General features: G+C 52.3%; 1 protein-coding gene across 8 annotated transcripts; it reads left to right on the top strand.

Moving 5' to 3' along the window:
• PSEN2 (presenilin 2) lies at positions 1-25,718 on the top strand. Of its 8 annotated transcripts, none has more exons than XM_030812785.1 (13): positions 1-177; positions 935-1,075; positions 5,068-5,254; positions 11,434-11,594; positions 13,296-13,510; positions 15,162-15,303; positions 17,706-17,773; positions 18,441-18,661; positions 19,652-19,750; positions 20,911-20,994; positions 21,376-21,477; positions 23,608-23,726; positions 25,024-25,718. In XM_030812785.1, exons 4-13 carry the CDS (start codon positions 11,454-11,456, stop codon positions 25,177-25,179), a joined length of 1,347 nt encoding a protein of 448 aa, XP_030668645.1. In that variant the 5' UTR covers positions 1-177; positions 935-1,075; positions 5,068-5,254; positions 11,434-11,453; the 3' UTR covers positions 25,180-25,718. The 8 variants fall into 8 exon arrangements, with proteins under 8 accessions (XP_030668645.1, XP_030668647.1, XP_030668644.1 ...); XM_030812787.1 differs by lacking the exon at positions 1-177 and adding an exon at positions 228-321 and having other exon boundaries at positions 21,379-21,477; XM_030812784.1 differs by lacking the exon at positions 1-177 and adding an exon at positions 228-321.
• Positions 25,719-26,964: the final 1,246 nt, after the last annotated feature.

The raw sequence follows: 26,964 nt of genomic DNA, 5'->3' as shown, positions 1-26,964 counted from the left end.
CAAGAAACAGTGTCTTCGAAGCCTATGTCCTACCGCCCCACGCTGCTGCCAGGCCCGCAGGAAGATGACAGGCCCGGCCTCCACTCCTTCTAAGGTCATTGCTCAGTTCCGACGTCGGGATGACCCTGTCATCCATGCGGCGTGAAGGGCACCCTCCCCGCGCGCCCGGGACTCCAGGTGGGGCCCCAGTGGACGAGGGAACTTGGCGTCGCCCACCGGGCGTGGCCTGGGCGGGCGCGGGGCGGGGCCTGGGCCGGCGCCGGGTCCGGCCGGGCGCTCAGCCAGCGGCGTAAACTCCGCTGGAGCGCGGCGGTGGAGCAGGTGAGCGGGCCGTGCCGGGGGGGTGCCCAGGCCAGGGCCCTGTCGCCCGGGGCGCTGAGGGCCTGGGGTGGGGCTGCGCCCTGAGGGCCCGGCCCTGCCCTCCGCACGCCTCTGGCCGCGGTCCCTTCCCCGGCTGTGGGTCTGCGGCCCCTGCGTGCGCAGCGCTCCTGGCCTCTGCGGCCAGCGCGGGGGCGGAGAGAGAAGAGTGTCCCGCAGGCGGCAGCTGGGCCGGCCCGGAACTGGGTCGTGGAAGGATCGCGGGGAGCGGCCCTCAGGCCTCCGGCCTCACTGCGTCCCTACTTCCCTGCGCCCGCCTGCCGCCGAGCCCCGGCTGGGGGTGGGCGCGGCGCGAGCTGTTAAAGGGCCGGTGCATTTAAAGGAACCGTGCACGTGGGTCTCTGAGGCGTGTAGCAGGCGGGGGCGTTTTGTTCTTCCTCTCTCTCGCCGGAGACCTCCGTTGCGCCGAGTCCATCCGGCCTCCAGCACCGGGCCCTGGGCATGCTTTCCCCGGGAAGGAGGCGCGCGGGATCTCTGACCGCACGTGAGGGGCAGGGCCGCAGGCTCAAGCCTAGAGCCGGTTTCTGTTAGCAGCGTTGTTTGGCTGTTTTGTCAGGCATTTCCAGCTGTGAGGAGACAGACAGAAGCAAGCTTTTGGAGCCGAAGGAACCTGAGACAGAAGCTAGTCCCCACTCTGAATTTTACTGATGAAGAAACTGAGGCCACAGCTAAAGTGACTTTTCGCAGGGTCGCCCAGGTAGGATATAGCACAGCCAGGCTTCTACCCCAGTGTCCTGGCTTCTAGATCTGCTGTCCATCCCTCCGAGCAGACCTCGCCGCTGTTTATTGCCTTAATAAGTATTCCCTTTGAAAGGTATGAACGGTGTTGAGTGAAGTAACTGCATCCCTATTTACAAATGGAGAACCTGAGAGCATCGCATAGAGACGATTGCAGACTAACTTAACTCAGAAGCGACAGCCTGGGTTGCCAAGGCTGTCTACGAAGTAACTTGATTAGGACCGACCCCAGCTTCCAGTAAGGAGCCCTCTGATGCCTCTGTTGCCAATTCTGCAGACACCTGAGCCTCCAAGGCCTTCAGCCAAGACCTTTGGCGGTAATTAGAGGCTCGGGATAAGCTGCTTCAGGTGTGTGAGCCTCAGGTTCTTCTCTCCTGAATGTGATTGTGGGCAGGCAGTGACTGGCGCAGGTGCAGAAGGGGCCTGGTTCTTGGCCCCAGCTCAGAGCTGCGTCCCCAGGACGCCCACGTTGAGCCTTGGGTTCCAGGGCAGAGGCTGGAGTGAGGGCTTGGGGGGATGTTGCTTTGAAGTGGGATGGATGTATCAGGTTTTTGGGGAAAACTCTGTACCCTTTGGTGTTGAAGTGCCCATGTGCCAAGTCTTGAGTCCAGCATGTTCACGTGTGGGAAGTGAGTGGCTTGTTCCTGTTTGAAAGAGCAGCAAGGGGGAGGAAGAGCAGGGGCTAGGGGCTGCTGCTGGGGTGCCTGGAGCTGTGGTGCATAATGTCACACCTGTCTCCCCTCCGTGGCTGCTCACCGTCCCCCCAAGGGGGGTTTGCGTCTTGCCTGCTTTGGCCTTTCTCTGTTATCGATGTTAATAATGGCATATATCTCGCTTATGAGTTGGTCATAAACAATAAAAAGCCATCTTGTACAGAATCTTAGAATTTAAGATCTTAAGAATTTCAATGACACTGAAACAGCTTATTATTACCTTTTTACAGAAGAGGAAACAAGTTTAGGGAGTTAAGCAGCTAGTCCAGTTATGTGGCTTCAGTGCTTTAAGCACCAGGATTTGAACTGGCTACACTGTCTTTATCTTTTGAGTTTGTGCACAGGAGTTTCATGCATTCAACTCCTGGCCGTGTCTCTCCACTACTGCTGGGAAAGTTTTATGGAGTCCCCATGAGCAACTTCCTGACAAACAAAATTTTTTTTAAAGAAACCAAAGCAGTGTGTGTAGGTCACATGCAGTGTGTCTGATGAAAACATCTCTGGCAGGTTTTCAGCTGTTGCTTTGACTTTCAGACACTGTTTAGTTGGGGACTGATAAGACAGCAAATGTTTCTGCAAGTATTCTCACCTGTTCTACTCCAAGCTGCCACAGCTGCGGAAAGGCGGGGGTGAGGCTGAGAGGCCCCAAGAGGAACATTTTCCACTGGGCTCCAAGCCTGGAGATGGGATGACCATCATGTTAATGTCTGGAGAAAAGAATGATTTCAGGCTGGGCGCTGTGGCTCACGCCTGTAATCCCAGCACTTTGGGAGGCTGAGGCGGGTGGATCACTTGAGGTCGGGAGTTCGAGACCAGCCTGACCAACATGGAGAAACCCCATCTCTAGTAAAAATACAAAATTAGCTGGGCGTGGTGGCACATACCTGTAATCCCAGCTACTCAGGACGCTGAGGCAGGAGAATCGCTTGAACCCAGGAGGCGGAGGTTGCGGTGAGCCGAGATCGTGCCATTGCACTCCAGCCTGGGCAACAAGTGCGAAACTCCGTCTCAAAAAAAAAAAAAAAAAAAAAGATGGTTTCACATCCTCAGGAAAGACCAGATGTCAGTGAGGGAGATCATTTCTTGAGAGCCTCTTCATTGACTGGGAGAATGGGCTGCTTGTTCATCTTTGTGAAAATTCTAGAACAGGAGAAGAACAATTCAAAGGGTGCCCAGCGTTCTGCTATACCTTAACCAGAAGCTTATTGGACTCTTTTTAAAATAAAAGTAATACATGTTTATTCTAGAAAATTCGGGAAAAAGTTTTTTTTTTTTTGAGATGGAGTTTTGCTCTTGTTGCCCGGGCTGGAGTGCAGTGGTGTGATCTCAGCTCACTGCAGCCTCTGCTTCCCGAGTTTCAGTGATTCTCCTGGCTCAGCCTCCTGGGTAGCTGGGATTACAGGTGCATGCCACCACTCCCAGCTAATTTTTGTATTTTTATTAGAGGTGGGGTTTCACCATGTTGGCCAGGCTGGTCTCAAACTCCTGACCTCAGGTGATCCACCCACCTCAGCCTCCCAAAGTGCTGGTATTACAAGCATAGGCCATTGCGCCTGGCTGAGATAACCACTCTTAACATGCATTTCCTTCCACACTGTTCACATATGCATATTTATCTATTAAAACAATAGAGGGAGGGAACCGTAGGTGAAGTTTATGTATCCTGTTTTTTCTGTTATGCCTTCAGAATTTTCCTTTTATTGAATACTCGTGGAAAAGCAGATTTGATGGGTGTATAGAGCATTTGGATTATTTATCCTACCACTCCCACAGCAGGACGCTTTCCCACCCTCCGTTTTGGCCCAGAGAAGCAGTGCCCTTTGTCCTCCCCATGCCCATATGTGGGCACTTCCCACCATGGAGCCAGACCTACCTGGGCAAGTAGCAGAGGGAGAGCAGAGTGGGCCCTGGGGGCAGGAGTTGGCGTCGTGGCAGGAGAGAGACTTGAGAGTTTTGAGGTGGCAGATGAGCTGGTGAGTGAGTGATTAGGGAGCATTTCTGGACACATACCTGCCCGTGGTGAAGGCATGTGCCTTGTGAGTGTGCTCCCAGAAAGCCTGCGTGGTGTGTGGTGGGCCTGCCTGTGTGACCAAACCCTGGCCACTGGGTACGTGACCCTCACAAGTGCTGACTGGGCTGAGAAGAGCTCCTTGATGGGCAGTTTGGAGACTTGAGTTGTAACTGTGGCTTTTGGCCATGGGACATTAACTGATTACTTTTGCGCCTCTAGGCTTCAGTTTTCCTTAATTATAATACAGGGAGCTGACTAGGTGGCATTGATGGCCTTTAAGGTCCTTGCCAGCTCTGACATTGTCCTATGGATATGCCCTTTCATTTGATAATATGTTTACGTGGCCATAGTGCCTGGGGCCGGGCTGGGAATGGAAACTTGATCTCTGGGGCCTGGCCTTTGAAGCTAGTTCACGTGTCTGGTGGTTCAGCAGATCCGTAACATTCCAAGAGGCACATCAACAGGCTATCGTGTCCTCTCTCACTGTGTCCCTCCTCCATTTCATCTTCTTTATAACTACCACTTATTGAACATCTACTGTGTGCTGGCCACTTTACAGGTTATCTCTAGGTTTTACGATAATCTTGCAAGGTATGCCTGTTCTGCCTTTTACAGCAGAGGAAATGAGCTGTGTCAGATTAGATTGTCTGAGGCCTCTCGGCCAGGGAATATGTGGTTCAAATCACATAGGCAGGCGATCTGAACCCTGTCAGTCTCCAAAGCCTCTGCTTTTGACCACTGACTTGCTGCTGCTTGTTTAAAAATAAATGTGTTTCTGGAGCCACTCCAGAGGGGCGTGCTAGGGGCTCCCTCTCCCACTTCCTCACAAACCACCCTTTTCCCTGGCTGCTTCAGGAAATGAGAGAACTCTGCCTGGGCCCTAGGCACTTCTGAGTGGGACAGGGCTGTTAGAGGTTAAGTCTAGAGCCTGGCCCAAAGTTCAGAAGGCCCCATCAGAGGGCCCCTGGGGCCTGTGGTCTGGGAGGGTGGTAGGGCAGTACCTCACTTCCCTTTGAGACTCAGGCCCCAGCTCTGGCTTAGGCCAGGGAGAACCATCCCCAAGTGGTATGTGTTACTATATGGGCTGAGATGGATGGACAGGTGGATGGTCAGCTGGACCAAATACATAGTGGGGTACCCAGGGCCAGGGGGAGGAAGGTGAGCAGGGAAGCCATGGGCGATTGTCTGGGTGTCATCTGACCTTAACAAACTCTTCCTTATTTTAAGCGAGGACTGTGGGACTTCTCAGACGTCAGGAGAGTGATGTGAGGGAGCTGTGTGACCATAGAAAGTGACGTGTTAAAAACTAGCACTGCCCTCTTTGAAAGCTAGAGAGCATCGTTCATTTAGCCTGCTAAGAAGAAGAAACCAGGTGTCTGGGATTCAAACCCTTCTGCGGCCCCAAGTGTTCTTGGTAAGTGCAGTGACTCCCAACCTGCTTTTGAACCCTCTTTTTCCATTAGGATTTTCTCCATGGAGGCAGATTTCCATGGGGGTTTGCTGTGGCATTTTGAAATCTGTTTCTTACCTAGTTCCATTGGCCTTAAATGTTAAGGCCAAAGCCTTTACATTTCTCTCTAACGAAAAGAAGGTCGAGGAAATTGGGTCATTGGGTTTCCATAATAATTGCAGGAACTGCTGACACAAGCACGGCTGGGGAGATTCTCTAGGTCAGACTCCCTTGGTTTGGCTAATTCAGCAGTTTGATCCCATTCAGCTGATTAATGGGAATGTGCAGTGGCTTCTTTGGATGTTTGATTTTGCATCCTAATCCAAAGCAGCTATCAGCCTCAGCAGTTCCTTGTTGGAAGGCTTTCCAGAATGTAGTCTGTACGCTGGACACTTCCTTCTGCCCCTCTGCATTTTCCTGCTGCTTCTCTAGAGAATGGGGTGCAAGGGGTGGTAGACGGGGAAAGCTGGTTGCTGTGTGGCTGATGGGATTTGACATCACCCAGCCCCACCCCCACCTGCCCGTGAGTCAGCCTCCAGGGAGAGTTCTTTGCGTCACCGGCACTCTAATGTGGACAAACATCTAGCAGTGTTGTTTATCTGCACACGTTTGGGTGGTGATTTTTCCCTCCAAGGATTTCAGAGCACCAGCAGGCTTCAGAGCAGACTTAGGTGGCTTGCAAAGCAGGCCCTTAGGAATTCAGAGGGAAGCAGAAGTCCATCCCAGATGCTCTGTTTTCCTTCAGGAGCTAGGTAAATCAGAGGGGCTGAGGGACAAATGAAAAAGAGTCACAGCTTTGAGTCCCATCTGCTCCTCCTGGCCAGTGAGAGGGGATCTGGGAGGGGCAGATGTAGAGGAAAATCTGTCTAAATGTTGATGCTCATTATTTTCCTTTAAAGAATTAATAGCCTAAAATAAACCCTACAGATACAGTCTGTGTTTATTATAGAGACTTAGAGAAATGCAGAAAAATATAAAGAAAATAAAAACCACTCTCGGTTCTACCATGCAAAGATAATCACCTTTAATATTTTGTAATATTTCCAGTCCTTTATATACATACATTTTATAAGGACATTCAGATGATTAGGTTTGTAAAGTTTTATGTTCTGTTAAATTTAACATTGTGTCATTGTTCAGGTTATTAAATATTTGAAATAAGATTTTTGGTGGTCCTGTAACAGTCTCCATGAAGTAGCATTTCAGGATCAAAAGGTGTGCTGTGTTTAAAGTGTTGATTCTTACTCCTTTCAGTTAAGGCCAGTGCAGTTTGTCCAGGTAGTGACTGAGACCCAGTGTTTCCACACACTCCTCCGCAGTGGGCATTGTTTTGGGCCTTTTTCAGCCCAGGAGCTCTCTTCTCCCCATGCCGCTCTGCTGGTCTGAGATTTTTCCACTCCTCTTCCTCCCTAGTTGCTCTCTGACAGACTCTATGTATTCAGGAGAAAGTGTTCATTATCTCACTCTCTCATTTGGCAATCAAGTAGTGCCAAGCAGTGAGGGGGCGAAGGTGGGTGGGTGAGGGACACTCACCTTGCTGAGAAAGGGCCCCAGCCTGGTCGGGTGATTATAAAGCAGAGGCAGTGCCAGGAAAAGTCTGACACTGGCTGAGAATCACCCGGGTACCGACCATCCCGAATGCAGGTCACTGACACTGGGTGAGGATGGAGCTTGGAGATCTGCATTTTTAATAAGCAGCCTAGCAGAGTGGTAAAGAGTCCAGACACAGACTACCTAGGTACAAGGGTAACCTTGAGCTAATTACTTTTTGAGCCTCTGTTTCCTCATCAGTACCATGGGGAAGAATAGTAGCGCCTTGCTCCAGGATCATGATGTTTAGTGCCAGGTAAGGGCTCAGCAGGTGCTGGTCCATCTCCACCAGCCCCCAGTGGCCTGGGCCACCTTTGACAAACAGTGATCCTAAGGGATTCAGCCTTTCCTAAGTTGGTGCCTCCCACCTGTCACCCCCACCCCACCAGGCTAGGAGGGTTGTGATTAGAGGGTGCCCTTGCTGTGACAGCTGAGACTAGCTCTTTCCTGATTATTCCTTAAGGACAGTCTCTCCTTCCCTGCTTTCCTGAAGTCTTGGTCCTCACTGTTGTGGGCACAGCTTCAGGGGAGGCCTTGGAGGAATTTTTGAAAGTGGAATGAGGGAAGCAGCCTGCTCAGGGAGCACTTGTTTTCTGGCGAGGAGGCCGCATGTATGAAAGCATGTTTTGTAGTTTTTCCTTGTTTCTTCCTGAAGACCTATGAGGTCTTGAGACTAGGCCTGGGCACAGGGCAGGCAGTCAGCGAGTGTGGATAGTAACGACAGTGGTCACCAGGTGCCTTTTTCCTGTCTAGCGCAGTGTCACATGAAAAGGGTACGGTCCTTTAACCCCACCCTCCCCAGCATGACTATCACAGATGTCAGGGAACCTCTGCCCACAGAACTGCTTTCCAAGGATTGTCTTTTTTTATGAGACAGAGTCTCACTCTGTCACCCAGGCTGAAGTGCAGTGGTGCGATCTCAGCTCACTGCAGCCTCCGCCTCCTGGGTTCAAGCGATTATCTTGCTACAGCCTTCTGAGTAGCTGGGATTACAGGCACCTGCCACCATGCTGGCTAATTTTTGTATTTTTATTGGAGACTGGTTTCCCCACGTTGGCTAGTCTGGTCTTGAACTCCCGACCTCAGGTGATCTGCCCACCTCAGCCTCCCAAAGTGCTGGGATTACAGGCGTGCGCACCGCACCCAGCCACAGGGAACGTCTTATTAGTGGTTGGCAACTGAATGGAGAAGTGGGAATTGGAAGGAACTGATTCTACTTGATCCTGGGTCCCCTGCTTCTCCATCTTCACCCACCCATCAGCTCCCTTTCCTTTTAAACAGGCACCTTTGCTCTCCGCTTATCTATTTTTGTTGTGCATTGCTATTTGGGAGCCTAAGAAACACAACATCCTCTGAATGCTCCAGCTGTTGTGGGTCTGAAGGGTGAGCCTGCCTTCTGTCCTCAGGGGCTGCATCCTGTGGCTTTTTAGGTACAGGGACTCCCAGAGGTACTGGACTCCCTGTACCTCTGTCCAGTCATAGCAGAGATAAATCACAGGAGCTTGAGAGGCATGGGAAGAACAGAGGGAGGAGATCGTAGCTTCCCTGTTCATTCACACCCAAAACAAAACTGTCATGCTAGAAGAGGAAGTATTAAAAGAGCCACCTGTACAGTCTTGTATCCCATCCAGCACACTGCTTCAGATGGAATATTATGATTTAGCTTGAGAAAATGCAGCAACTCTTTGTTTTGATGCCCCTCTTTGAGTAAGAGCCCCATTGCTAGAGTGGATAGTGAAGGAAACCCTGGGTCCAGGCAGGAGTCTGTTTAGGATTTATCTAGTGAGGCTGAGCCAGAGGAGGACCTTACAGTTTCTTCTCTTCAATTTCATTTATTTATTTATTTATTTATTTATTTATTTTTGTAGAGATGGGGTTTTGCCATGTTACCCAGGCTGGTCTTGAACTCCTGGGCTCAAGCGATCCGTCTGCCTCCCAAACTGTTGGGATTACAGGCATGAGCCGAGCCACCATACCCGTTCCTTCTTCTGCATTTCTACCTGACAATTTCTTTCATTTCTATAGATGATGAAGGAACTAAAGCCAAGAACTTTCCAAGGTCTTGCAGCTCTTTGGGGGATGTGAAGCTGCGCTCTATTTGTGTGGATTTTGCTGGTTCCCAGAACTTCCCTGTGGCCCTGGGGCCTAGCCTGAGGGGCCTCTGAGTGAAGAGGGAGGAGGGCCCACAACTCTTTTATAAACGCTGCTTTTGTAAAGTTCAGTTCACATCTTCCTCCTGGTCAGAAACCTTCGGGGGCTGTCCTCTGCTGCATTAAGCTCTTACTCCCAGCACCAAACTCCTCCCTGGGATGGCCCATCCTACTAGGTCCCCACACTTCAGCCACATCCAATTGCTCGATATTATCAGGATAGGTTATGTTATGTTCCCAACTCATATGTTTACTCAAGTGGTTACCTCTTTCCAGAATGAGCCCCCTCCTCCAAACTCTGCCTGGTGAAATATTCCTAACCTTTGCAGCTTCATGTCCCTCTTACTTCTTGTGACCTGAGGCATCTACTCCTGACAACTGATAGACTGTGTCCCCTTCTAACTCTCGGGTGCATTGTCCTTGTCACTTCCCTCCTGGCTTTTAGCTGGCTTTGCTTCTTGCTGTTGTTACTCCTGTACTTGTCTCATCTATCCTAAACAGAAGGTGCTGCAGGCTGGGGAGTTTGTTCATGTTGAAATCCCTGCGATGGAGGTGAGCAGAGGCAGGCTCTGCTTGTGCCTCTTATTTGGGGATGAAGTTAAAGTCCCTGTGGGAATAATCCAGGCCACAGCCAGGGTTGCTGTCTTCAGAAAGAAAGGCAGCCACAGATCTTGTTAATGGCTGACTTGGTGGAAGGAACCTGCCTGCTTTGTTTAAAAACCACATATAGCTGAGTGTAGTGGTTCACACACTGTAATCCCAGTGCTTTGGGAGGCTGAGGCAGGAGGATCACTTGAGGCCAGGAGTTTGAGACTAGCCTGAGCAACAACGTGAGGCCCTCATTTCTACAAAATATTTTAAAAATTAGCCTAGCGTGGTGGCATGCATCTGTAGCCCTAGCTACTGAGGAGGCTGAGGTGGGAGAATTGCTTGAACCCAGGAGTTCGAAGCTGCCGTGAGCTGTGATTGCACCACTGCACTCCAGCGTAAGTGACCAGTGAGACCCTGTCTCTAAAAATAAAGAAAATCACATATATTGTGGGGTAACTTACTTGGAGATGAACTTTCAGCAGAGCGCACAGCTGTTATCCCTGCCCAGGGTGTGAAGCTCAGCCCTGAGGGTCTCTAGACAGTGATAACTCAGCCTCTGTCCCCGTCTGAGATGTTGGCAGGGACAGTCAGATTTGCCAGGCATTGTTTGAAGTTCTTCCCAGCCCAGAAACCTGCATGTGTAGATTTTGGTACACTGGGTCCCCCACTTGGTACTACTGTATAGAAACCCCACTCGGCACTGTTTTAGGGGGCAGGCTTCCCTCTTGTCCCCTTGACCTTGGCCTTCCCCTGGGTCCCGCCCTCAGTGGCACTTCCCCACCCCACATGTCTGCTCTCATGGCTTAGGTCTCCACTTCTAACCTCAGGAGACCTGGTCCTCAGACGCCTCCCAGACAGCTTCCCCATTTTATCCCATAGACACTCAAAGGGTGAAATTCGTGGTCTTTCCCGAGACTCTCTTCTCCGGTCTTCCCTGTCTTAGTCCCCACCTGGCTGCCATTCTAGACCCTGTTTTCTGTCCTGCGTCAGGCCCTGCTCTTGACCTCTTGACCCCTTCTGGACTGTGCCCTCACTTGCATCCATCCTGCTGCTGCCCTCAGCTCTCCTCACCTGCCACAGTTGTCTCTGGGGGTCACTTTCCCTCTCTGGCCAGTGGCCAGACTGACTTTTATAAACCCGGTTCAGATCTTGTCTGTCAAGATTGTCCTCAGGGTGATGTCTGTCTCCTTAACATGGTGCCTGAGACCCTGCTCATGTCCACTGCCTGTCCCACAGTGTGAGGCCCTCACTGGAACATTCTCTGTGCCTTCTGCCCTTCCCTCCTCCTGGGAAAACCAGTCTTCATCAGATAGGCTCTTCTCTAGAAAACATTCCTGATCTCTGAGATTTGGTTCCACTTTTGTGCCCCCGCACCTACCATCAAACACCTGGATTGTATCATTTGTCACATTAGATGATTTTTGTTTTAAGACAAGGGTGTTCTTACTCATCTTTTTATCCCCAGAGCTCAGCGTGATCTTTGGTGCATAATAGATGCACCACAGATGTTTGCTGATTAAACGAATGAGCACACTGACAGTTTGGAGCTGCCCTGACTTTCGTGGCTGTGCACTTTGCCCCCTGGGATGTGAGTCACCTCAGGCCAGCCCCAGGCAAGGCCGCTGCTGCCTCCATGGTGGCTCTCAAGGCCTTTTGTTTTATGGCAGTCGTTTGATTGACAGGCATCTCTTAGAAGCTTGTGGGGCAGGACTTGTGTCCAGGTCTCCAGGTTGCCTCCAGCCACCCCCTGAGTCCTCCACTGCCTTTGTCTCACAGGAAAGTGGAACAAGGTCCTTGTGTTCCTTTTTCCAGGTGCTTCCAGAGGCAGGGCTATGCTCACATTCATGGCCTCTGACAGCGAGGAAGAAGTGTGTGATGAGCGGACGTCCCTGATGTCGGCTGAGAGCCCCACGCCGCGCTCCTGCCAGGAGGGCAGGCAGGGTCCAGAGGATGGAGAGAACACTGCCCAGTGGGTAGGTCCCACCAGCAGCTGGGGGCCTTCAAACAGGTCCCTGGGGCTCCTGTACCTTACAGATGAAAACCAGACATTCATTCCCTGATGCGGGAGGGAGAAGGGAAATAATGATGAAGATTGGCCAAAAGGATGGGTGGCTGGCCATGGTGGACCTTCCATCTGCAGGGCTTCATAGGACTCTGCGCATTCACAGCCAGAGATGGACTTGGTAGTGGGCTGAAGGATGCTGTCCACTCTGCCCCCTTGGGTTTACCTCTCTCATGCAGGTCACTGTTTCCACTGTAATAGGAGAGTTTGTTTGGATGCCTGGGTGCTAGGGCAGGTAACACAGAAGCTTAGAATGGTAGCAGGGGAAGCATTTTTTGGCAGATGGCCAGACATGGTAAGTGTGAGAGGAGTCTGCCTGATACACGGTTGACTTTTGAGCTGGGGATATTTGGGCTGCACTATGATCATCCAGCCCTCAGGGGAGGAGACTGTAACATTAGAAAGAGTAGGATATCATTGGGAGAGCCACTTAGTTGTGCCCTTTCTCTCCCAACCAGGGCAAAACATCTGAATTTGTCTGAACCCTGTTCTCTGTGTTGCCCATTATAGAATTAAAAAATGTCTCTGTATGGACTGTTTTCTTGCAGCCAGTCTTAATCCCGCTTGCTGAAATTTGAGCTCACTTCTCCATGTTCTCCTTGAGAACAGAGCCATCGTCCCTAAGCTCTGAGTGAAATCGCACCAGCTCAAAGCCACTGCTCTGCCACTCCTCAGCCTTTTCTTGTTAGTTTGTTATTTCCGGGAAGTTTTGTACATTTTGGTTGTTTCAGTTTCTGTTCATGAATAGTCTTCCTTTTCTTTCTTGGCTGAATGTCTAGATTGGGACTCTCTCTGCAGAGAACTGGTACTGAAGCAACTGTCATTTTCAGTTTTTGTTTCATTTGGCTTTTCCTTTAGCTGTTCACCTCATTAGCAAGGCAGCCTATGACCCTGACTTGCCACAGTTCCAAAACACAAATTCTTACAGATCGGTTTGTGCCAGTGTCTGGCAGGTGTCCTGCCCTCCTTCGCTACCTCCTCATTTGTGCCTGCCCACCTTCCCAGAGCCTGCATCTTCTCAGATGCTTAACACCTGTTTAGCCTCTCTAGTTCAGAGCTACAAATTTACATGCTTGATTCTGTGGGGCAGGAAGTTCAAAGTAATTTCTTCCTCTGCAAATTCCCAGTATCTTAGTCACTCAAAGAGAGTGTCCCTGTGCACTGCCTCCTCTAGCTAGTAATTTGTCAACCAAAAATGTTCAGTCTCTGTTTTCCTTCTATCTCCTGGCCTGTCTCCTCCTATATCAGCATGGCCACATGAACAGAATTGAATGACCTCCTGAGTCCCTGTATTAGGAAGGGGAAAGATCTTTTGATTCATTAACCATTAAGTTGATTCATTAACCATTAAGTTGATTCATTAACCATTAAGTCTTGGGCCTGCAGACCATAGCAGCCTGCCTTCCTTCATTTGTGGTGCTTCATCCAGCTCCAAATCTTCTCTACTCTTGTCCTCACAAACCTTTCATATGCCCTAGTAGCTCATAGACTCCTCCTTATATCTGGAAAGCAACATTCAAACTTCTCATTTCTGGTTCCAAAAATCCATGCATTACATGGATAGGCTGCTGTGGGGGACATTCCGCGGCCCTCACGATGTGGTTTCCCACAGAGAAGCCAGGAGAACGAGGAGGACGGTGAGGAGGACCCTGACCGCTACGTCTGTAGTGGGGTTCCTGGGCGGCCGCCAGGCCTGGAGGAAGAGCTGACCCTCAAATACGGGGCGAAGCATGTGATCATGCTGTTTGTGCCTGTCACTCTGTGCATGATCGTGGTGGTAGCCACCATCAAGTCTGTGCGCTTCTACACGGAGAAGAATGGACAGCTGTGAGTTGGGGACCTGGGGGGAACAGGGTGGGGTGAGGGCTGAGTTGCCAGGGGGGCAGGCAGCAGCCTGTGTTGGTCACTGTACCTGCAGCTCCACACCAGCAGTGGTAAAGAGCAGGGATGAAGAACCGCCCAGGTTCATGGCCTGGCTCACTGCCTCCTGGATTGTGACCTACTTGGGCATGCTGTTAACATCCCTATGCCTCAGCTTCCTTGTCTGTATAATGGGTTGATAACGCAGTCACTGGGAGAATTAAGTGAGTTAATACGAGTGAAGGGCATAGAAGAGTGTCTGCTGCACGTGAGTGCTCAGGCAAGCTGGATCCTGCCGCAGAAAGCAAGCTCTTGCTGCAAAGCACTGGGCTCCCTGTTCCTAGTCCTAGATCCTGGGCATGGCTGTGCCACTGATCCCTGTGTGACCGCAAACAAATCACTTCCTCTCTGGGTCTCTGCTTCCCTGAATGTGAAACAAGGTGGTTGGACCAGATATTTCTCAGCTCACTTCCAGCCTTGTGAGGAAGACTTATAAAGCCTTTCGTTTATTTTAGTAAAATACATGCAGAGGCAGCAGCGTGGAAAAATGAGAAGCTTCCTCCACTTCTTCCCCCTCCCCTTTCTGTGGTCCTCACTGCTAAGCACCTTCTGTAAATGTTTTTTTTTTTTTTTTTAAGTTAGGGACTTTTTGTTTCATTTTGTATGTGTTGGTTTTTTTTTTGTTGTTGTTGTTTATTTTAAAGAAAGGAATAAGGCCAGGTGTGGTGTCTCATGCCTGTAATCCCAGCACTTTGGGAGACTGAGGCGAGAGGATTATTTGAGCCCAGGAGTTTGAGACCAGCCTGGGAAATGTGGCGAGACCCTGTCTCTACAAAAAATACAAAAATTAGCCAGGTGTGGTGGTACACGCCTATAGTCTCAGCTACCTGGGAGGCTGAGGTGGAAGAACACCTGAGCCCAGAAGTCGAGGCTGCAGTGAGCCATGATTGCGCCACTGCACTCCATCCTCAGCAACAGAGTGAGACCCTGTCTCAAAATTTTTTTAAAAAATTTAAAAAGTAGAGCCCCATCCTCAGGAAGCTTATAGTGTGTGGGCGATTCAGCGCAGCACAGGTGAAAGCATGGAGAGAATGCAGCCAGCGGTTTGTTTGCAGCAGTTCAGGCTGGGAAGAGTGAGGTTTGGGTGAATTGCTTCCTGTCTCTGCTTCCTGAGCTTATGAGCTGCAAGGACAGCAGTTGCTTCAGCGGGTGGCGGTCGGGTAGTAGCAGGTGGAGGAGTGCTGGGCTGGGTGGAGCTGGTGGAGAGGTGTGGGTGGGTGGGGGAATGAGAATTGGATGGGTGAGAGAAGTGCCTAGGGAGCCTTTAATCCCTGTGGGGGGTGGGGAGGGCAGTGGGGAGGTCATCTAGCCCTCGCTCTCACTGCTGCACTGGGCCCAGTTGGCAGGCTGAGAGCCACAGGTCTGTGGTCAGGGTGCCAGGAAATGAGCTGGAGGACAGGAACTGCTCGTGGGGATGGTGCCCATGCCCCATCAGGACAGCATGTGGGCAGCATGGGCATCCCAGGCACCTCCCCTAGCAGGTCCAGAATCACTCAAGGTGGGGAGCCTCCAGGAGCAGGCAGGGCCGGGAGCATCAGCCCTTTGCCTTCTCCCTCAGCATCTACACGCCATTCACTGAGGACACACCCTCGGTGGGCCAGCGCCTCCTCAACTCCGTGCTGAACACCCTCATCATGATCAGTGTCATCGTGGTTATGACCATCTTCTTGGTGGTGCTCTACAAGTACCGCTGCTACAAGGTGAGGCCCTGGCCCTGCCCTCCAGCCACCCCTCTCTCTCCGTCTGCCCCACACCATGGCGGCAGGGCCCGTGAAACAGCCACCTTTAAAAAACACAAATCAGAGGAAAATAGACCCAGATTTTTTATACTCCTCCCCACCCCATCCTGTCTTCCACCGTGGATGACCTAATACTGTTGTCTTTTATTTTTATTTATTTTCTTTTTCTTGAAACATGGTCCCACTCCATTGCCCAGGCTGGAGTGCAGTGGTGCGATCATGACTCACTGCAGCCTCAACCTCCTGGGCTCAAGAAGTTCTCCCACCCAGCCTCTCAAGTAGCTAGGACTACAGGTGTGCACCACCATACCTGGCTAATTAAAAAAAATTTTTTTGTACAGGCTAGATCTCACAGTGTTGCCCAGGCTGGTCTCAAACTCCTGGACTCAAGTGATCCTCCCACCTTGGCCTCCCAAAGTCCTGGGATTACATGTGTGAGCCATTGCACCCAGCCTGTTGTCTTTTAAATTTACACATTATCCCACTTGAGTTCCTCATTGCAGTGTTCCAAGCATCATTTCTCATATTTCAAAGTTAATTTTGTTTTGCTTCTCTTTCTGAAGTTCTATTTTAGGCTCCCCTCACCCCGATACTTCCCCTGAAGATTTATTTTTAGTTTTCCTTTTCCTTTTCGGGCAAGGATGTGCAGATGCCATGCTGAGGTCTTCCAGCCCTGGGAGACTTTTGGGTTGTAGCTGCCTATAGCTGCTGAGTAGCCCCAGGGAGTAGTGGAAGGGCAGATCCCATCTGGCCAGAATCATGGGCACTGCCTGTCTCCAAAGATGCCATAAGCTTTTAGACAGCGGCTTCAGGCTTTTTTCCCAGGGAAGGGGTTGAACCCCTAACGATGGAAAGGAAATTAAGCTGAGCATTACCTATTTTAAAACTGTTTACACACAGGTGCCTCACAACGTTTTTTGTTCAGGCAGCTGCCATCCATGGAGCAGGTAGATAGAGGTGCAGAGTGCCCAGGCTAGAGGGATGGGACAGGGACAGTGCTGGGAGGGAGCTGAGCCCCCTTCCAGCGGGGGCAGCAGAGGGGAAGGCCATGGGAGGGGCTGCAGGACGTGTCCTGAGCTGAAGCTTATCAATAAGTAATGAGTACCAGCTGGGCATTGTGGTGCACGCCTGTGGTCCCAACTACTTGGGAGACTGAGGCGGGAGGATCACCTGACCCCAGGAGTTCAAGTCTAGCCTGGGCAACGTTAAGACCCTGTCTCTAAAAAAATAATAATAAAATAAGTAACAATTACCTATGTAACTGTGACGACGCAGAGTTTGAACATTGCCACTGGGAGGAAGCAGGGTGGAGGGCTGCTGGTTTGGAGCAGAGGATACAGATTGCATGGGGTCAAGCTAGAAATTGCACGGCAGGTGTGAAGAGCTGGCCCCACTGCGGGCAGTAGGTGTCTGGTGGCCAGTCCCAGAGGCTGTGAAGAGGGGCTCAGCCATCTGTCTAGTAGGGCTTCCTTGGAGGTTCCACAATACAGATGATGGTGGCCCGGGCAGTCAGGTGGTGGCTGGGATGAAGAGGGTTGGCACGTCCCAGAGGCAGCCCCTTCCCCTTTTGGCTGTGTGTGCGGCATGGCCGTGGAGGCTGCTTTCACTCCAGGTAGACCAGGGCCACGCTGAGGTCCCGGTAGGCTGAGTTGATGACTGATGAGTTAGTCTTCAGGGGTGAGGCTGGTGGGAAGTGATGTCACTGTCCCGCCGATGGCCAGCTAAGGGACTAGGTTGGGATCATCCCTGTCTTGTCCTTCACTCTCCCATGCTTGGCCAGGAGAAGAGGAACAGGTCTTTCTGAGGACCTGTTTGTAGACCGTTGGGTAGGAGGGGACTTCCCAGGTTTTCTGTTGAGGCCACTCTCTCTAAAATAGCACCCCAGTGAGTCTCCTGTCACTGTATCCTGCTAACATTTTCTCCATTGCCCTCATCATTACCTGCTGATATACTGTATATTTGTCTATATGTCATCTAACACCCCTCACACTGGGACACAATGCCCGTGGGCAGAGACTTTGCTAGCCTTGGCTCCAGAGCCTCGAACAGTGCCTGGCAAGTAGGAGACAGCGAGCATTACCTTTCTAAGTGAACCAGTAGAGATGGGGGGGAGACCGCAAGGCTATGCTGGCAGACCTGAGGGAGTCTTGTCTGCATGCACTGCAGGGTGACCTGAGGGGAACTCCTTGGACTTCTGTGCCCTCTTTATCTGGAAGGTGGCCACCTGATCCCTTCCAACGTAGGCATGAAGTAGCCTAACAAAGAAGAGCATTCAGGCTTGGGTATCAGTCCCAGGATCCTGGGGGCTTTAGGATTTGTGGCGCTTGGGGACACCTTGTGATCGTGCCATTTCTATTGTCTAGTTCATCCATGGCTGGTTGATCATGTCTTCACTGATGCTGCTGTTCCTCTTCACCTATATCTACCTTGGGTAAGTGGCAGACAAGCAGCAGGGTCCCTGGGAACCCCTCTCCATGCGGCACAAGTGGACATGGGCATGAGGACCTGGGCGGGGAAAGATGACCATCGAGCTCCAGTGTTCCCCAGTGCCAGCTGTTTTGGGGACCCAGGCCTCTGTCGCCCTCTCTCATGGCCTTGACACGGGAGTGGAAGTGGGGCTGCATGGTGGACCACACGTTTCTGTCTTGTTCCTGATTTAAAACGAACCCTTCATGGAGAAGGCACTCTGTGAACCCCAGGGGGATAGAAACCCCCCAAAATTTACATTCTAATTTTTAGGGTAGGCCCAGGTACTTCCTGGTTTGTGGGAAAAATTATCTGTTCTATTGCCCCTTGATTTGGGATATCAGCCTGACCCAGGGGCCCAAAGAGACTGGAAGGACAAGAGAAAACACCTTCCCAAGGACCCTTCCATGTGCACAGGGTTTCCAGGTCATGTCCTTGCACATTTCTGTGACCTGTTCCAAGCATCCCCACCTTGTTCTAGAAAATGTCGCAAATGGTAAATTGTAAGGACAGTGAAGGTCGGGGAAGGAAATGTTAGTAAAGAGGGACAGGTTGGGACTGAATGGTGGTAAACTGCTAGGCTGTAATGTCTCCACTGAGTCCCACTCACAGGCTCCACCTCGGTCCTGCAGGGAAGTGCTCAAGACCTACAATGTGGCCATGGACTACCCCACCCTCTTGCTGACTGTCTGGAACTTCGGGGCGGTGGGCATGGTGTGCATCCACTGGAAGGGCCCCCTGGTGCTGCAGCAGGCCTACCTCATCATGATCAGTGCGCTCATGGCCTTGGTGTTCATCAAGTACCTCCCAGAGTGGTCCGCGTGGGTCATCCTGGGCGCCATCTCTGTGTACGGTAGGCGGGCAGCAAGGCTGGTGGGGACGGTGGGGGCGATGTCCAGGGCCAAATCGTCCCCAGTGCTGCACAAGGAGGGCAGGTGCTGAAGGGCTTGCATCCTTTTCTGCAGAGGCCTGGGTGGGATCCCTCCTGAGAGAGTCACCTTTGTAAAACATAGGGGGGTCCACTATTTCTGGAACACTCCTGGTGGTCTAGATAAAATGCGGTAGTCACTGAGCTCCTCATTTACTTTTTTTTTTTTTTTTTGAGATGGAGTCTTGCTCTGTCGCCCAGGCTGGAGTGCAGTGGCACCATCTCGGCTGACTGCAACCTCCGCCTCCCGGGTTCAAGCGATTCTCCTGCCTCAGCCTCCCAAGTAGATAGGATTACAGGCATGTGCCACCATGCTGGGCTAATTTTTGTACTTTTAGTAGAGATGGGGTTTCACCATGTTGGCCAGGCTGATCTTGAACTCCTGACCTTGTGATCGGCCCGCCTTGGCCTCCCAAAGTGCTGGGATTACAGGCATGAGCCACTGCACCCAGCCCTCATTTTCCATTATTACTGATATGCTGATTGTGCAAGTGCACTGTTCAGCACTGGACACACTGTAAGTGATTTGTTCATCAAGACAGTCCTTTGGGCACAGTGCCTATGCATAACCCCAAATGTTAGCTGCTATTTGATATTAGCATGATTATCATTGCCAGTATTGTTACTTCCATTTTAAGGTTAAGGAATTTGAGGCTCAGAGAAGTGGGACTCCCCAGCCTGGCCACCGTGTCTCGGGTGCACAGCTCCTCCACACTTGTAGTTGCCTGCGAGGCCCTACTCTGGCTCACACCAGGGCCTGCTCTAAGTTTTGACTGGAGATTGAGAATTTGGGATGCCAGCCCAGAGGCAAGGCATGCTCTGAGAGCTCCACCCGGGGCTCCTGTGCTACAGGGCAGGCTCTTCTTCAGGGGGCTGCCTGGGGATAACTTGACAAGGATGTCTCTGTTTTCCTAGATCTCGTGGCTGTGCTGTGTCCCAAAGGGCCTCTGAGAATGCTGGTAGAAACTGCCCAGGAGAGAAACGAGCCCATATTCCCTGCCCTGATATACTCATGTGAGTGGGCCCCCCGTGCCTCTGCCTGACTCGGGGTCAGCAGGCAGCCTGTGGGGGGACACGGGCCTGCTTCCTGGCCGTGGCTTTCAGAGTTGACTAGGTGATCCCAGGAGGGTCTCCACTTTCAGAAACCAGGGAGGGCAGTATCTTGCGATTACACAGTAAGAAGCTTAGAAAGTTAGGACAGGAAGCAGGCATCTGCTGGGATGTGGCACAGCCCCTGACTTCATCCTGTCCATCCTCCAGCGGCATGCTGCGGTGCAGGTTGCATTCCTGTGAGCCTGCAGCCACCCCTCAGCTCTCCAGGCTCTTGAGAAGGGACTTTGGAGGAGGATTCTTCAGGGCAGGGGGTCGGGGAGCAAGGAGCTTCTGGGCTTCCTTGACAGCAGCGTGGCTGATTGGCATTAATCCTAACTGAAGGGAAGGCACACGGGATGGCCCCTGGCCTCGGGGTCAGTGTGTAGAGATTTGGACTTACACATGCAGTTAGCAAAGGCACATCAAGTCCCCATTTCGTGACAGGCACTGTGCTAGGCCTTGGGGGACCCAGCAGGAAAGAAGACCACAGGGTCCCAGGCCTCATGGAGCTCACGGCCCTGTGATTGTGATGCCCTCGGTCTGTTGATGGCAGGGCTTAAATGAGTTTCTGAAGCTCTGGCGTCTGCAAGGTGGCCCGGGAAAGAGTTTGTGGAACAGCTACAGGGTTCTAGGTATCTCCATGCAGTTGAAGATTCGAGCCCGTAGAGGAGAATCGCCCGCGGCGTGGCCCCACGGGAAAGCACATTCCAGGCACATTCCGAGGATGAGCGGAGACCATGTATGGAAAGGTAGTGCCAGGACTGTCATGAGTGTCCCAGGGCTCTGGGGATTCACCCGTGAACAGTGAGCTCTTGGCTCTGATAGACCTGGTTCTTATGCTTTAGGAGGGGAGACGGAGACAAACAGTAACAGAATAGACAAATGCAGGAGTCAAGAGAGTGTGACTCTGGACCCCTCCCACAACGGCCTCCTAACAATGGAGCGTGAGCAGATACCTGCAGGATGGCGGGATGGAGGGTCCTGTGCAGGCTGTCTGGGATGCAGACTGGCCACCTCCCCCAGGCCCTGCAGGCAGCCACTGTTAGCACCGCCTGAGGCGTGAACCTTTTCTCCTCCCCCAGCTGCCATGGTGTGGACAGTCGGCATGGCGAAGCTGGACCCCTCCTCTCAGGGTGCCCTCCAGCTCCCCTACGACCCGGAGATGGGTGAGTATCCGGGGGAGCTAACAGCCTGTCATCACTGGGGGGCAGCTCCCTACCTGCAGCCAGCTCTGCTTGGCCTGGCCTCCCTGAGAGGCATGAGTTCAGGAGGGGCAGAGGGAAAGGTCCATTGAAAACCAGCCGGACATATGCGGCCTGAAAATTCAGCGAGTGTTGGACCCTCGGTCTTCTGCCGGCCTCTGTTGCATCGTTCTGCTGGGCGTGGGTGGGTGGAGTGGGGGAAGCCCTGGCGTCAGGCGCTGGTGCTCAGGGGGACCCCTTCTTGGAGCTTTGTTCCCAGGTAACACTCTGACCAGCTCTTGTTTCTCTCCCTTGTTGTCCCCTCCTCACGGCGATGACGGACATCTTCTCTTCCTGGACACCCAGAAGAAGACTCCTATGACAGTTTTGGGGAGCCTTCATACCCCGAAGTCTTTGAGCCTCCCTTGACTGGCTACCCAGGGGAGGAGCTGGAGGAAGAGGAGGAAAGTAAGGTGCCCATGTTCACATGGCCTGCTTCAGCCTAGGGTGGGAGTAGAGACAGAGGGTGGAGGCTCCCTGTAGCCTGGGTGGAGGAGGGCATGAGGGGAGGGGCCCCTTTTCCCATCAGAGGCATCTCTGTGAAAGTAAGAGATGCCTGCAGTGCTGGGGTCTTCTCAGCAGGCCCCATGTAGTTGTCTGGCGTGTATTGAGTATGGGCCATGTGCCCGTGCTGTGCTGGGTGAGGCCCAGCCCTGGTGGGACCCACAGGCTAAGGAGACACGGGCAGTAATCACATAGACTGCAGAAGCCAGGGACTATGAAGGGGGCTGTGGGGCGGGAAGGGGCGGCAGGAGAGCATGCCACGGGGCTTCTTGGCCTGGTTGGCAGGGGTGAGAGAAAGTCACCTGAGGAAGTAACTGCTGAGCTGAGCTCTGAAGGTTGAGTCACGGCAGTCACTAGAGGAGAGGAGCACAGGGTGGGGAGCATTTCCTGTCAGGTAGACTCAGGAATCAGAGGAAGCTGGGGCGGGATGCAGACAGCAGAAGTGTGGGAGAGCCTTGCAGACAGGCCTGGAGATGCGCCGAGATAGGAGTTCATCCTGGCATCAGTATACAGTGCCCGCCTAATACCTAATGCCAGCCCACTGCAGCATGCCAGGTGGCACCCTGGAGCAGGGAGATGCTGCAGTGTCGTAACAGCCCCTGCCTTGAGAGGTGCCTTACAGGAGCAGCCTGGTGACAGTGGCCTGGCATACAGGACTCCAGTGACGCAGGAGGGGCAAGCTAGGGAAAGATCAGTCTGTGGTGGGTCTGGAAGGAGGAGCAGGTGCACACCCTCCAGGCAGGCTTAGGGGAGGTGTTTATTCCAAGGCCAACTGGTGTGCTGTAGACCAGGAGTTAGCACAGATCCCACAGGGCCCACAGGACTGGCTTCCCTCCAGACACCAGCCACAAGCTCTAGAGGGTCTAGATGCCACTTGTGCTTCTGACTGGCTGCAAATTCAGGGCTCCCATGACCCCCTTAGGTTCAGTAACTTGCTAGAATGACTCACAGAACTCAATAAAGCACACACTTAAAATTGCAGTTTGTTTTTTGTTGTCGTTTTGTTTTGGAGACAGGGTCTCGCTCTGTTGCCCAGGTTGGAGCGCAGTAGCACGATTGTGGCTCACTGCAACCTTGACTTCCTGGGCTCAAGTGATCCTCCTGAGTAGCTGGGATTACAGGCACATGCTACCACACCTGGTTCATTTTTATATTTTTAGTAGAGACAAGGTTTCAACTTGTTGCCCAGGCTGGTCTCGAACTCCTGGGCTCAAGCGATCCACCTGCCTTGGCCTTCCAAAGTACTGGGATTATAGGTCTGAGCCACAGCACCCAGCCAAAATCAGTTTTATCATAAGAGATGCAACTTAGGACCAGCCAGATGAAGAGACAGTGAAGAAGTGATGCTGATGGATCGCACCTGGTGGGGGAAGGATGGACGCTGGGGCCAGGAGCGGGAGGGACACCTGCAGGGCTGGAAGGGCGGGGAGGTGGGCCTCCATGGTTTGTGTTTATTGTATAACCATTTTTATTGTCTACAGTGAGCAAAGTTATCCTATAAACAAGTGTCAGGGACCATTGCACTAAAGAAAACAAACGAGAGCATTTTGGAAGCTCTAATTTCCTGATCAGTAATGGGTAGACTAATTCCCAGTTACATTTACCTGCTGTAAGGTAAAAAGGTCTTCAGAGGACCTCTGTCTTCGTGTTATATGTGCTTTTGAATGTAGTGAAATTAAATTCCCTAAAAATCTGTGATTCAGACTTCATACTAAATTGTACAGCAGTGCCCAGCCCAAGGCCATGCATTTCTATTTGTTCTTTTCTTTACTCACTAAGTGCCCAACACCGGTTTTACCTGAGTTTCAGAACTGCCCACTTTTCTCTGCCCAGGTTGTAAGTCACCCAGTCCACAGGTGTCCCCTGCTTTCCCACTGGCCACTGATTTGGGGAGGCAGCTGTCCATGTCCCCAGTCCACGTCACAGCTTCTAGAGGCCAGGTGGGCTGGGCTGGGCCTTCTGGGCCAGAGTTTCTCTTCTTTTTCCATTCTGTGCGCGCCTCCTCAGTACGGGTTACTGTCTGTCCTCACACAGGGGGCGTGAAGCTCGGCCTCGGGGACTTCATCTTCTACAGTGTGCTGGTGGGCAAGGCAGCGGCCACGGGCAGCGGGGACTGGAATACCACGCTGGCCTGCTTTGTGGCCATCCTCATTGTGAGTGGCTGGGGATGCGTCCGACTGCCCCATGGTGGTGGGGGCCCCCAGGGTCCTCACTGTGGTGGGGGCAGGCCCCAGGGTCCCTGGGGATTTTTCATTTCTTCTCTTCCCTCTGAGGGACAAGAGCAGGGAGCGGGGCTGGAAGGGTCAGCTTGAGACCGAGGCTCACAGGAGGTGTGCTCGCCCCTAGGTGGGCTCCAGCCTGTGGAGGACAGTGCAGAGGAGGGTGAGGAGAGCACTGGCCCCAGCGTGGCTGAGCACACAGCCTCCAGGCCGAGGACCCAGCTGACAGCTTTGCGCAGTGATGATACCCTCGAGGTGGTTGTGATGATATCAGATTTGCAGAAAAGAAAATTGCTTAAGAGCCTTGCCCGTGGGCACAAAGCTAGTGAGGACCGTGTTTTCCCCTCCTCCATGCCACTGAGACACCACAGGGTCTGAATCTGGGGTACTAGGGGTGGCCCCGTTACTGTGAACTGAAATGTGGAGGCCCTGTAGTCAGTTAACGTGGCCAGATACACATAATGGGGAGACGTCCTGCCGTGACTTCATCTCAGAGATTTCGCTGTCACATTAGAGGAGGAGGAGTGTCTGAGCCATGCGCTTGGCATCTGCCCCTTAGTGAAAACCCTGGGCTTGGCATGGTTAAGGTTGATGCTCCAGCGTGCAGAAGGTTTTCTTTTTGCCCACAAGTATATCAGGGATGGGATGGTGGACCCAGGCTCCTCCACCACCAGGCTGCCTGACCTGAGCCCTGCTGCCCCCAAGGATAGAGAAGGCACCCTGGTTCCCTGTGCTCACCTGGACCACTGCCTGTATCAGCCGGGTCAGGGAAGGATGGGCAGCCCCCACAGCTGCTTCCCAGGGGCAGGTTGCCTGGCGGCTCTGATTCCCTTGGTGCCAGCTGCTGAGAACCTTACTGCCATTTCAGTTGAGCCCACCTAGCTCTCATGTAAATACGTGTTCCTTGAGGGCATCTTACCATCCCATGTGACCACTCCAGCCAGACGGGAGGCAGCATGGCCTGGGGGCACAGCACTGCTCCAGGAGTCAGGGGGCCTGCCTTCTGGTTCACTCACTAACAGGTGGGGTGATTCAATGGGGGTGAGAATTTCTGCCCTCAACACCTCAAGAGCTGTTGCAGGACCAGGGAAGATAATGGGTTGTCAGGTGTCTAGCGCCGTTGTCCGACTGGTCCTCGAACAAGCTCCTGCACCCAGGGACTAGACCATGACTCACAGCTCCTGTCCACACCAGAGATCACCACGCTCACCCTCCCCTCCGTGTCCTGCAGGGCTTGTGTCTGACCCTCCTGCTGCTTGCTGTGTTCAAGAAGGCACTGCCCGCCCTCCCCATCTCCATCACGTTTGGGCTCATCTTTTACTTCTCCACGGACAACCTGGTGCGGCCATTCATGGACACCCTGGCCTCCCATCAGCTCTACATCTGAGGGACACAGTGCGCCACAGGCTGCAAGCTGCAGGGAATTTTCATTGGAGGCAGTTGTATAGTTTTACACTCTAGTGCCATATATTTTTAAGACTTTTCTTTCCTTAAAAAAATGAAGTACGTGTTTACTTGGTGAGAAGGAAGCAGAACCAGCTCTTTGGTGCCCGCTGTTTCATCACCAGACTTTGGCTCCTGCTTTGGGGAGCGCCTCGCTTCACAGACAGGAAGCACAGCAAGTTTATCCAGATGAACTGAGAAGGTCAGATCAGGGCGGGGAGAAGAGCATCCGGCATGAGGGCTGAGATGCGCAAAGATGTGCCTCTGTTCAGGACCAGGACCTCGTGCTCGGGAGTGGCCCCTGGCACCTGGGTGCTCTGGCTGGAGAGGAAAAACCCTACGAGGAGTGTTCCCAATGCTTTGTCCATGATGTCCTTGTTATTTTATTGCCTTTAGAAACTGAGTCCTGTTCTTGTTACGGCAGTCACACTGCTGAGAAGTGGCTTAATAGTAATATCAATAAATAGATGAGTCCTGTTGGAATCTTGGAGTTTGGTCCATTGTAAATGTTGACCCCTCTCCCTGCATCTTGGGTACCCCTGGGATAACCTGTGCTGTGAGCCCAGGATGGAGGCAGTTTGCCCTGTTTGAAGGAGCTTTTAATGATCTCGCCTCTCTGTACACATTTCTTTAACTAGAAAGTTTCCTAAGCAGAGGCCTTTGGAGAGCGGGGTGGCCTGACATCTGCCAGCCCTGAGCTGTAAGGCTGCGGGTGCCGAGCAAGTCCCTGGACTCAGTTGTGCACGACAGCACAGACACTGCCAGGTGGTTGCCAAAACATCCAGTGGTTGCTTCAGCAAGTGTTCACCCTCTGCAGAAGCCTGTGAGGGCCTGAGCTCAGAAACCACTCTCCTTTCCTTCTCTGGCTGTGGCCCTGGGCACTGCGGTGGGAGAGTGGACAGTTTGGCTTTGCCTTCTCCGTACATCAATCATGGGTTGCAAAGAGAATCTCAGAAGTGCCTCTTCCTGAGCACAGTGGCTCACAGCTGTAATCCCAATACTTCGGGAGGTAGAGGCAGAAGGATCACTTGAGCCCAGGAGTTTGAGACCAGCCTGGGCAATATAGCGAGACTTTGTACAAAAAAAAATTTAAAAATTAGCCAAGCATGGTGGCATGCACCTGTAGTCTCAGCTACTCTGGAGGCTGAGGTGGGAGGATCACTTAAGCCCAGGAGGCAGAGGCTGTAGTGAGCCGAGATCAAGCAGGTGTTAAGTATATCAGACAGCTGAGAAGATGCAAGTGTGCCCTGGGGTTCAAACTGGTAGCCCCGTCTCCCTGTTCCAGGAGTAACATGAGTGCCAGGACAATGCATCTTTATTATGAGAGGAATGAGAATTGTGTATCTTGACATTTGACAGGAGCTTGCTTTCCCCCAGGCTGTTTGAGGAAGGGCAGAGGAAAATGTGGTGCCCTAAGAAGGAAGGATGGAGGAGGCTGAACACTGGCGGGTGGAATCCCACTGATTAGTAGTGCAGGTCAGAGACCTGGGATGGGGGGCATTGCCATCATGGAAGCCACAGCAGGGAGGGGGTAAAGCAGACAGGGATGGTCCCTGATGGTGACAGCTCCCAAGAGGTTAAGGGGAAAGAAAAACTGAAAAGCTTACTCAATTTGGCAATTATGGCAGTGTTTATCTTCAGAAGAGCAGTTTTAGGGTGGGGTTTCCAAAGATGGGATTGAACATGTATTTTGAATCATTAAGCTTGAGGTCTTTCAAAGGCCTGGCCA

Source organism: Nomascus leucogenys, chromosome 5, assembly GCF_006542625.1.
Source record: "Nomascus leucogenys isolate Asia chromosome 5, Asia_NLE_v1, whole genome shotgun sequence".
Taxonomy (NCBI): domain Eukaryota; kingdom Metazoa; phylum Chordata; class Mammalia; order Primates; family Hylobatidae; genus Nomascus; species Nomascus leucogenys.
This window is presented reverse-complemented; position numbering and strand designations above follow the sequence as displayed.